General features: G+C 42.1%; 2 protein-coding genes across 2 annotated transcripts in view; one reads left to right on the top strand and one right to left on the bottom strand.

The window, feature by feature from the left end:
- Window positions 1-6,492, bottom strand: part of cyp17a1 (cytochrome P450, family 17, subfamily A, polypeptide 1) — a 7,930-nt gene extending 1,438 nt beyond the window's left edge. Inside the window, 6 exon segments of the mRNA XM_084004475.1 lie at window positions 1,490-1,708; window positions 1,808-1,830; window positions 1,833-1,893; window positions 4,479-4,705; window positions 5,788-5,926; window positions 5,997-6,492. Of these exon segments, the coding sequence (XP_083860601.1) occupies window positions 1,490-1,708; window positions 1,808-1,830; window positions 1,833-1,893; window positions 4,479-4,705; window positions 5,788-5,926; window positions 5,997-6,305 (978 nt within the window). The 5' untranslated portion in view covers window positions 6,306-6,492.
- Window positions 6,493-7,505: 1,013 nt separating this feature from the next.
- Window positions 7,506-9,857, top strand: borcs7 (BLOC-1 related complex subunit 7). The gene is made up of 5 exons (XM_084004029.1): window positions 7,506-7,664; window positions 7,795-7,857; window positions 9,340-9,383; window positions 9,488-9,508; window positions 9,584-9,857. The coding sequence occupies exons 1-5, from the start codon at window positions 7,533-7,535 to the stop codon at window positions 9,633-9,635; spliced, it is 312 nt and encodes a 103-aa protein (XP_083860155.1). The 5' UTR covers window positions 7,506-7,532; the 3' UTR covers window positions 9,636-9,857.
- Window positions 9,858-10,904: the final 1,047 nt, after the last annotated feature.

Genomic DNA, 10,904 nt, shown 5'->3' with positions numbered 1-10,904 from the left:
TATTGATGTCATCCAAAGAGCCAGAAACCAGGATAGCACTCATGTTTTTACACAGATCACCAACCCCTCCTTCCCCACCCCAGAAGGAGCCCAGCACCCCCCCGCCCTTTGACACCTCTCTCCATCCTAGAGAGTGCCGGAAGGTGATACCGCCTCCCCAGGAGCTCGATGGTTTAGGAGTCCAGAAGGAGAAGGTGATACCATGCCACAAGAAGCCAGACCAGGGGTGTCCAATCTTATCCAAGAAGGGCCGGTGTGGGTAAAGGTTTTTGTTTTAGCCCAACACTCAGACACCTGATTCAACTAATTTACTAACCCTGGTCTTCAATCAAGACCTTGATGAGTTGGATCAGGTGAGGTAGTGCTGAGTAAAAACAAAAACCTGCACCCACACCGGCTCTTCTTGGATAAGATATGACCCCCCTGAGCTAGACTGTCTTGGAGCCCAGAAAGAAGAGGTGACATCATGCCACAAGAAGCTAGACTTGGACTGGACTTTATCGGCAAAGTCAAATTGAAAACCCAACTCTGACATGAAGCTAAACACAGGCTTAAAAGGAAAACACCACCGCATTTCCATACTGAACTATGTTCTGCTCTGATCTTAGACGAGGTGATACATACCTCCCTCTCCTCTGTGCGTGCACTCAATGGCTCTTGCGCGCACTCCGCGCAGCGCTAATTTGCTAGCATGTAGCTTGTCCCAGTATATTCCTTAGGATCCAAAGGGGGGTGAAGTTAGAAGCGACCAAGCACTTCCACGTTGTCCCTATTTAAATACGGTTACGTGAGTAGTTACACGACCCAAGTTTGGTTACACAAAATGAAACATGCCAATTTTTCTAAGCGGATAACAAGGATAACTATATAGTATGGCGGAATAACAACTGGAAGCACTTCAACATCGGCGCAGTAATATCATCACTCCGCTCCCCCTCTTACTTCCGTCAATAGAACCTACGTGACCTGCACGCCGTCGCCTGCACTACCTGTAGTAGTTTGTGCACAGTTGAGGAAGCATCAGGTTGTAGTAAGATAGTTTGTGAACAATCAAACATCATGGTTATAACGTGCATCGTACAGGGTTGTGAAAACAAGCAGAAGGTATATAGTCCCGTCATATTTTGAGTGATGATATTACTGCGCCGACGTCGAAGTGCTTCCAGTTGTTATTCCGCCATACTATATAGTTATCCTTGTTATCCGCTTAGAAAAATTGGCATGTTTCATTTTGTGTAACCAAACTTGGGTCGTGTAACTACTCACGTAACCGTATTTAAATAGGGACAACGTGGAAGTGCTCGGTCGCTTCTAACTTCACCCCCCTTTGGATCCTAAGGAATATACTGGGACAAGCTACATGCTAGCAAATTAGCGCTGCGCGGAGTGCACCACAGAGGAGAGGGAGGTATGTATCACCTCGTCTAAGATCAGAGCAGAACATAGTTCAGTATGGAAATGCGGTGGTGTTTTCCTTTAAGAAGTTCACCTGCGGATGGTGGATGAGGTAGGCGATGGCCCACTTCAGGACCGTGGTGGTGGTCTCCACTCCAGCTCCGAAGATGTCGCCCACCGTCATGAGGAGGTGGTCGTCACTGAGGCCCACCGATTCTGTACCGATCTCTGCTGTGTTGTTGTTCTCGGCACTGCGTTTGGCTCTCAGCAGGGCGTCCAGCAGATCTCTTTGGACGTGGTCACTGTAGTCCGCCTTGGGGGGGGGGGGGGGGGGGGGGGGTATTGGTCTAGATTTATTAGGTTGTATCGTTATAAAAGCACACACAAGAAGGAATCTGAAAGCCAAGCGTACCTTATGTTCATCATATTTCTTTGCAGGAGTTTGTCTCGGATGGAAACACACTGCTTTAGAAGATGAAGGTCTGCATTGGGAAAGATCTGCGACAAAGAGATGCAGATGACGTATACACAATGTGGTATATTATATAAGTATATATCTGTTTTCTGTAGACATTTTAATACTTATATGACTATAGAATCTCTATAATCTAGCCATGTTAAGCCTGACACGTCAACAAAAATGCCAGAAAATTCTAATTTAACTGTAATATAAAGAATCAATTATGAAGTCATTATGCATTGTTTCAAACAGAAAATATTTATTTAAAAAAAATGAGTAACAATATAAATGTTTTTGTATCATTTTTGCTATTGGCTCCGAGAACTCTGTCATCAACATGATCAACCGGCTTTCCCTAAAAACCTGTTGTATATGACCAGGGGTCCATTTCACAAAGCAGGTTTAGTGAAAACCTTGAGTTAGTTAACCCTGAGATGAGGGAAACTCTGGTTTTTCGGTTCACAAAGCCAGTTCAGCATAAATCTCAGTCAGTTAGCCGGGGTAACATACTCCGTGAACCTAACCTGCTCGCTAGCAGGTTTGCTTCCACAAACCATGAGGTACTTGGTGGGCTGCCACTAGAGGATGATTGACAGGCGCTCCTTGCTACAACCACTTCATGGCTACACCTGATTGGACGATCGCTTTCACTGCTGGCCTGTCTGCTCTGGAGTTCACGCAGACCAACATGGCAGCTCATTTGGAAATTTTCTCTTGTTTTACGAAAATAGTTCACCGGAAGGTGTTTCTGAAAACATTTTAAGCGAGAAATAAGCTATGCAGTTGCTGAATCTGTCTTTATTTTAGATCGACAACATTCAGTTTAGAAGATTTTCGCGAGCGTTCCCGAGGCGGCGAGTCGAGCCCGGCGCCTAAAGTAGATTCGACTTCAACTTTATGCAAATGAGGAGCGGCCAACTCGCGCGCCGTCTCTCGACATTCGCCGCGACGCTACCAGAATGCATTGCACAGCTTTTCACATAGACAATGAATGGGACGCGGGGAAACAACGCTGCCTGTGGACACGTACCTTGAGTCAAGTCAAGGCAAGCCTAGACCATCCTGATCAAGCCTATTGAATGGGACGCAGGGAAACACCGTTGCCTGTGGACACGTACCTTTTCTCCCTACATGTCTCCGGCTTTTTCCGGAATCTGAACCAACTCTGAAAAAATGTGCCGTCCTTTCATCGTCAACCTAATTGATATGGAAATAAAAGTGATTCTAGCAGCTTTGCATCGGGAGAGAATTTTGATTGCCTTTCCTTCCAATCACATTAGATATTATCTAAACAATATTCTCCGACATTTTCATATCGTGGACATAATCCGCAACCAGATTCTTTGCGGAACTAGCGTTTTTGCGAACGGGAGATTCATGAAATGTTTAAGTACATTTCTGTGTAGACATACCTACTTATATTTACTGTTTAATGTGTGAAATATGATTAAAATCATATGCCTTAGTCAAGGTATTTGCGCAATATTCTTCTGCTTTCAACTGACGCCACTTTCTTTCTGGGCATGGGGGGATTGCACCCAATGAAAATGATAATTCATTCAATGAACTGCTTTGTGAACTACGTGAGTTGAACCCCTGTCCCCTGCACCGTGGGCGGTGTTGCTAACCATTACACCACAGTGCCGCTCTGCAAGGTTGAAAATAAAGACTTATTACCTTTAGATCAATAGACTGTTTCATTCAGTTATACACATTAGATCGGGCCGTAATTGTCTGCCACGCCAACTATCACTACTTTGCTGCAGTTATGTTGCTCCACTTTCTAAGGATGAGCTCGTTTTCTACATAAACACTCAGTAATATCTAATAACGCTCTCCCAGCTGCCATGGTGAATCGTAGTATCGGAGCTCCATTGATGATGGCTTTGTAGAGTCGGCAGGCAGGCGCGTAACTCAGAGTTTACATACTCAGAGTTGACTGAACTAATTCAAAACCACTGTTCTGAAACCGAAAACTCAGAGTTGCCCATCTCAGAGTTGGTCAACTCAGAGTTCAGGGTTAGGTTCAGAGTTTGTTGAACCTGCTTTGTGAAACGGGCCCCTGATGAATGTGATCTGCCCTCTAGTGGCTTATCAGTTAACTGCAGGCAGTCTTCAAAAAGGCCGCTGTCATTAAATCATCCACACACTTTTGGAAGGAAAATCGTTGCTACGTTGAGGGACATTCAAATAATTAAAATCGTGTTAAAATGTGCGTATCAAATTTGATACTGCAGGTAAATATGGCACGTTATCATTTTTTTTAATTGCAAAATTTCCTTTTTTTGGGGGAGTGGGGGGATAGGATTTTGTTTGAAGGATTATCAACATGTCAGTTCTGAAAATTCTGGCTATTTTTTTGAAGGCTTTACATCATTCTGTGTATCTCCGGCGTGTTCCTCTTGTTGATTGCCTCGTCTCTGCTCTGGCGATGTATGTGGTCAACCTATGTCCATGTGGTCTACTGTGTCCATGTAGTCCACTGTGTCCATATGGTCTACCTATGTCAATGTGGTTTACTGTGTCCATGTGGTCTGCTGTGTCCATGTGGTCTGCTGTGTGGTTTACCTGTGTCCATGTGGTCTACTGTGTCCAAGTGGTCTGCTGTGTCCATGTGGTCTACCTGTAAGCAGGGGAAGATGTCCACCAGGCTGTCCTTGGCCACCGTGTCCACGATGCCCTGGCTGTAGTGCAGCATGGCCTCGAACTCTTCGTCTCCTCGCCGGTAGGACGAGTGGAAGCAGAGCGAACAGATGACGTTGGTGACCGCCCGGGTCAGTTCTGGAGACAGATCCAATGCCAGTCCAGCAGCTGCTGCCTCAGAAAGGACGGAGCACAGAGACTGGGCCTCTGTATGGACTTACAAGGACAAGGACTGTCTTCTGTCACTGCTGAATGTTAAAATGTTCTTCTGGAGCTACTTTTCCCGAAAAGCCATGCAAAAAATATGCCCAGCCATTTAACTTCTACACTGAAAAAAAAAATCTTTTTTTTTTCTTTTTTTTTTTTACACTGTTACAGGTTTCATCGATACAAAAGGATTGCCAAGTGGAAAAATATTTGTACATAGTTTATGTATAAGTCTCTTATAATATTCAAACGTTTTGCTTTGGCTCCTTTTTTCAGGTATATTTTAAATTCACTTATGAAAACAATACATTTGGAGGATGACTTCAGGATTCTATTCTAGCGAATGAACCACAGAAGAGATAATGTTACATCATCTTTAGCCATCTTGGATTATGGCTACCAGGCTTTTCTGGGAAAAGTAGATCCATGCCAAATTTGGTTCTTCTGAAATATTGATTTCATCTGCTATTAGAGGTCCATTTAAAACATTGTTTTTTTGGATTTGTTGTTTTGAAAGATTTACATCAGTGATGGTGCGAGCCACAGACACATTGTTTGGGTCTTTTACCACCAGGCTTCGGTTTAAGGCTGCATTATTACACTGATGGAGTAAATCCACACACAAAAAAATAAAAATAAAAAATCAATTCAAGTGTCAAAATGAACTAAAAAAGATCTGCTAAAAATACCTTATTTACATGCTTTGGACCAAACTGACTAATTGTCAGGTTAATGAATAATCAAAAGCATCTCTTTATCACTTTACCAAAAGTTATGTGCAATTGTTAAAAAAAACAAACTGAAATAGTAGAAAAGTAAATATAGAAAAGTGCAGTACACCCAAATTACAAATATCTTTTTAGCAGTAAACTTTTCAAGCAGATATTGGCTTGTTTTAACTTAAAAAGTTGCCCATAATTAATTAATATTATTAGTATTATTATTAAGCAGTTTGAATTAAATTCCATTCAACTCTATTGTGTTTGTTTGGAGACAGACCTGATCATTTGTTTGTCTGAGAAAAATGATGAATTCATAATTCATCCGCTCCTTCCAGAGGGAATGACGCGTAGCCTACTCACCAATCTTCTCGATGGAGGCCGAGCCCTCTCCAAACATACACAGCGCCCCGTGGACGATCTTCCTGTGGAATCTCCAGGTGGCGCTGTAGTCTCCGAATGCGATGTCTTTCCCATCTCTGGTCAGGACGTCTGTGGTGACCTTCATCACACGCAGACGCAAAATGAGAGAAGAACAACATGGCCATCATAAAAAGAACAGGTATACCCACCGTTCTGGGTCTTCCTGCAAACACCTTGCCCTTCTTCAGCAGGACTTCTTTGGCGTGCGCGTGCTGGTTGATGACGATGACACGATGGGAGCCCATCATCAGGGAGTACGTCTGTCCGTATTTGGCCTGGAGGTGTTTGAAGAGGACGTGAGGGGGGTGAGGACTCCGCAGACTCAGCAGGCTGCCGATCAGAGGGAGAGCGGGGAGGCGGGGGGGCTCCTGGGGGCCACGCCTGGATGTCCGGAGCTTCAGCACGAACAACGTCACTCCGATGGCCACGAAGAGACAGAGGATCAGAAACCAAGCCATGTCCACAGAGCAGGGACCTGATGGAGGGTCTGCTAGATAGGGGGGTCTGGGAGGGGGAGCAGCTCTGCAGGAAGCTGCATTTATGCTGCTCCTTCAAGGCCACGTCCTTCACTGGGCCCATTCAAACAAAGATAAGACGAGTCATCGGATCCTTGCAGGAAACCATGACGACACATAGCCTTTATCTGACAGCTGGTGCTTGTTTTGCAGATGCAACTTTAACACACACACTTATATATTTATTTATGTATATAAAAATAAGATGTATGTACATTCAACTACCCAACAGGATAGCTTATCAAGTTACAACATTATGAATTAATTAAATATAATATAGATGAATTAGCTCCACCCAGATCAGCTGTGTCAATATGATAGACAATAATGCAACACAGTAAATAATTAAACATAATAACTAAATAAAACACATCTTTGCAGATAAACGTATCCATGTACACGCACAAAAAAATGTCAATTTTTTTTTACTGCTAATATGCCTGTATTAATAATGTGTTGACTCCAGTTTATTATTTGCATTTGAATGAACTTCAAAGAGTCATACTGGGAAAAATACACATGATAATGAAATACTACTAATAATAAAAGTTTTGGAAGATTATGAATCTATGAGGAATATTTCTATTCTAATTTATTATAATACATATTATTATTATTATTATTATTATTATTATTATTATTATTATTATTATTATTATAGTATTTCTAAGGTGCACTGTTGCTCTTTTAATGTAATATTTTTTTTTTTTTTTTTTAGATTTTATTTTATATAGTTATTATTATTATTATTATTATTATTATTATTATTATTATTATTATTATTATTATTATTATTATTATTATTATCGTATTTCTAATGTGCACTTTTACTCTTTTAACGTAATATTTGTGTTTTTAGATTTTATTTTAACAAGTTGTAATAATAATAATAATAATAATAATAATAATAATAATAATAATAATAATAAAGTATTTCTAATGTGCAACTTTACTCTTTAAACGTAAACATTTTTTTAGATTTTATTTTATATTCATGATGTGATATATATCACATAATAAATGTAAAATAAAATCTACAAACCAGACCAATTTATTATGTTGGTCTGTCATGTCACGTGTTCTTTGTTGTACGCCGCTCCTGGATGGAACGCGTTGCTGTGTATTTTGACCCTGTGCGCGTACCGTCCATTGCCGTCCTAGACCAGGGAAATGGCATCGGCGGAGTCCCAGCCGCGGTTTGGTCAGTCTGTCAAAGGCTTGTTGTCCGATAAAGTGGGCTCGTGCAGCGGGGACGTGATCGCGCTGACCCGCCAGGTGCTGAAGGGATCCCGCAGTCAGGAGGTAAAACGGCATGAGCGCTGCGATACAGCAGCCGTGATGCTAACAGCTTCTAGCTAATGACGTCACTTGTACGGAAACGCAATGAGTTGTGCGGATCGATGTCGAACATGTTCATTCATGTCTCTTCCAGCTTCTTGGTCAGGCAGCAAGAAACATGGTCATTCAGGAGGATGCCATCCTCCACTCTGAAGATGTAAGTCCAGTCTATTCAGCCTATTCAGTGTGTGTGTGTGTGTGTGTGTGTGTGTGTGTGTGTGTGTGTGTGTGTGTGTGTGTGTGTGTGTGTGTGTGTGTGCGCGCGCGTGCGTGCGTGCGTGCGTGCGTAACGGACAGCTGCAACGTCACAGCTGTGTGTGTGTATCACATGGCAGCGACTCAATGCATTTAGGCATGTAGACATGGTCAAGACGATCTGCTGCAGATCAAACCGAGCATCAGAATAGGGAAGAAAGGTGATTTGAGTGACTTTGAACGTGGCATGGTTGTTGGTGCCAGACGGGCTGGTCTGAGTATTTCAGAAACTGCTGATCTACTGGGATTTTCACGCACAACCATCTCTAGGGTTTACAGAGACTGGTCCGAAAAAGAGAAAATATCCAGTGAGCGGCAGTTCTGTGGGCGCAACTGCCTTGTTGATGCCAGAGGTCAGAGGAGAATGGCCAGACTGGTTCGAGCTGATAGAAAGGCAACAGTAACTCGAATAACCACTCGTTACAACTGAGGTATGCAGAAGAGCATCTCTGAACGCACAACACGTCAAACCTTGAGGCGGATGGGCTACAGCAGCAGAAGACCACACCGGGTGCCACTCCTGTCAGCTAAGAACAGGAAAGGGAGGCTACAATTCGCACAGGCTCACCAAAATTGGACAATAGAAGATTGGAAAAACGTTGCCTGGTCTGATGAGTCTCGATTTCTGCTGCGACATTCGGATGGTAGGGTCAGAATTTGGCGTCAACAACATGAAAGCATGGATCCATCCTGCCTTGTATCAACGGTTCAGGCTGGTGGTGGTGGTGGTGTAATGGTGTGGGGGATATTTTCTTGGTACACTTTGGGCCCATTAGTACCAATTGCGCATCATGTCAACGCCACAGCCTACCTGAGTATTGTTGCTGACCATGTCCATCCCTTTATGACCACAGTGTACCCATCTTCTGATGGCTACTTCCAGCAGGATAACGCGCCATGTCATAAAGGGTGAATCATCTCAGACTGGTTTCTTGAGCATGACAATGAGTTCACTGTACTCAAATGGCCTCCACAGTCACCAGATCTCAATCCAATAGAGCACCTTTGGGATGTGGTGGAACGGGAGATTCGCATCATGGATGTGCAGCCGACAAATCTGCAGCAACTGCGTGATGCTATCATGTCAATATGGACCAAACTCTCTGAGGAATGTTTCCAGTACCTTGAATCTATGCCACAAAGGATTAAGGCAGTTCTGAAGGCAAAAGGGGGTCCAACCCGATACTAGCAAGGTGTACCCAATAAAGTGGCCGGTGAGTGTATGTGTGTGTGTGTGTGTGTGTGTGTGTGTATATATATATATATATATATATATATATATATAATTATTATTATTATTATTATTTTTTTTTTTTGTTGTTTTTTTTGTTTGTTTGTTTGGTCGCATGTGTGCAGTTGAACATCTTTATCACTTCTCTTCCAGAGTCTGAGGAAAATGTCCATCATCACCACACATTTACAATACCAGTGAGTATCGGTCAATGGCAACACACCAAACTGCAACAATTGCCTTTCGCTCCAATTGGAAGTGAATACTGAGCCTTTCTGTCCGTCTCCTCTCCCTCCCTCAGGCAGGAGGCCATCCAGAAGAAGTAAGTCCAAACCCAACACTGTTGGCTGACATCACCGTCTGACAGGAAGCTATAACACTGTTGTTCATCCTCCAGCGTGGAGCACTCCAAAAACCTGCAGGACCAGCTGAGACACCTGCTGAAGTGAAGCGTTGGACAAGCTGCCATAGTCCGAACACAACCATGGAGCTGGGACGTTTAATTCAATGTTACCATTCACCTTTTCTAATATGTAAATGTGCATCATATGAATATGCTTTGAATTTACAATGTAGCACCTTTAGAATTGTTATCTATCTAGTTTTTTTCTTGAGTTATATAAAATGATTTCAGCAATTATTGATTTATAAATAAAAGTTGTGTTTTGGGATTTAAATGTGTTTTTATTAAGTTTTTCGAAGACATTATTAATAATTTGCCACTCTTCTTTCCATTTAGTGAGCAACCACGTAAATAATGCACTGGTCAATTTAAAGAATTTGCTCTATTTTTCTTCAATAATCTTCTTTCAGACTAGTGGGGAAAAAAATCACAAATACAATCATTTTAATACTTTGTCTATTTTTTGTTCGTTTTTGTTCACAAGATGTTTTTTTCTCAGACTCAAACTTTACGGTTTAATTTCTATATTCTGATGTTTCTTTTAACAGAGGGGTTTGATCTATCATTCATAGCCTCGTTTATGTCACTTATGAATAAAAACATGGATAAATTACATTGATATTTTATGATTCATGGAGTGATACAAAGAGATATCGAATCATCCAATGTTCACATATATTTAAGAAGAAAATGCATCATTTGCACATTTAAACATGGCATTTCAGAAAACATTTAATATAGAATATAACGGTGTTAATGTCAATCAATCACTATTACCTATTCAAATTAATTAAAGACAGTTTTGATGACAAAAATGTGTGAGCATGAAACACCAACAAATATACATTAAAATTATTTCCGATTGAGAGGGACTATGGTTATTGTGGCGGCTGCACAGTCTAACAGTGAAGAGAAAATTAAGATTTCCTCCTTTCACTGAACGCATCATCAGCTCATTCTCCAGATACGCTTTCAAAGGGACGTTGTTATCTGCAGCCTGAAGGCCAAACAGCTGTTGACCCTGACGCTGGCCCTTTAAAGCTGCACATGTTCACCACCAGGACACTGTGTTCGGATTGACCTCCGACCCACAGCTGAGCCTGGCTGAATATCTTCACAAGCCTTGAATGTGCAGGATGTTCCTCCTACGACAGCATATCATCTTATCAGAGTTTTGAGGACTGCCAGGATTCAGGTCCAGGGACGGGGGGCTCATCATGCACAGCTCCCACCACAAACCCCTTTCTACTTCAACAATATTATTATCACCATTATTATTACCAACACTCTGAAACAGCTTTGTCATGCACTTATG

Source organism: Eutrigla gurnardus (genome assembly GCF_963514095.1).
Source record: "Eutrigla gurnardus genome assembly, chromosome: 24".
NCBI lineage: Eukaryota > Metazoa > Chordata > Actinopteri > Perciformes > Triglidae > Eutrigla > Eutrigla gurnardus.
This window is presented reverse-complemented; position numbering and strand designations above follow the sequence as displayed.

Coding starts and splice junctions, on each gene's coding strand:
- borcs7 (XM_084004029.1), top strand. CDS start 7,533: ATGGCATCGGCGGAGTCCCAGCCGCGGTTTGGTCAGTCTGTCAAAGGC. Junction 7,665..7,794: donor AGGGATCCCGCAGTCAGGAG/GTAAAACGGCAT, acceptor TGTCTCTTCCAG/CTTCTTGGTCAGGCAGCAAG. Junction 9,509..9,583: donor CAGGAGGCCATCCAGAAGAA/GTAAGTCCAAAC, acceptor TTCATCCTCCAG/CGTGGAGCACTCCAAAAACC.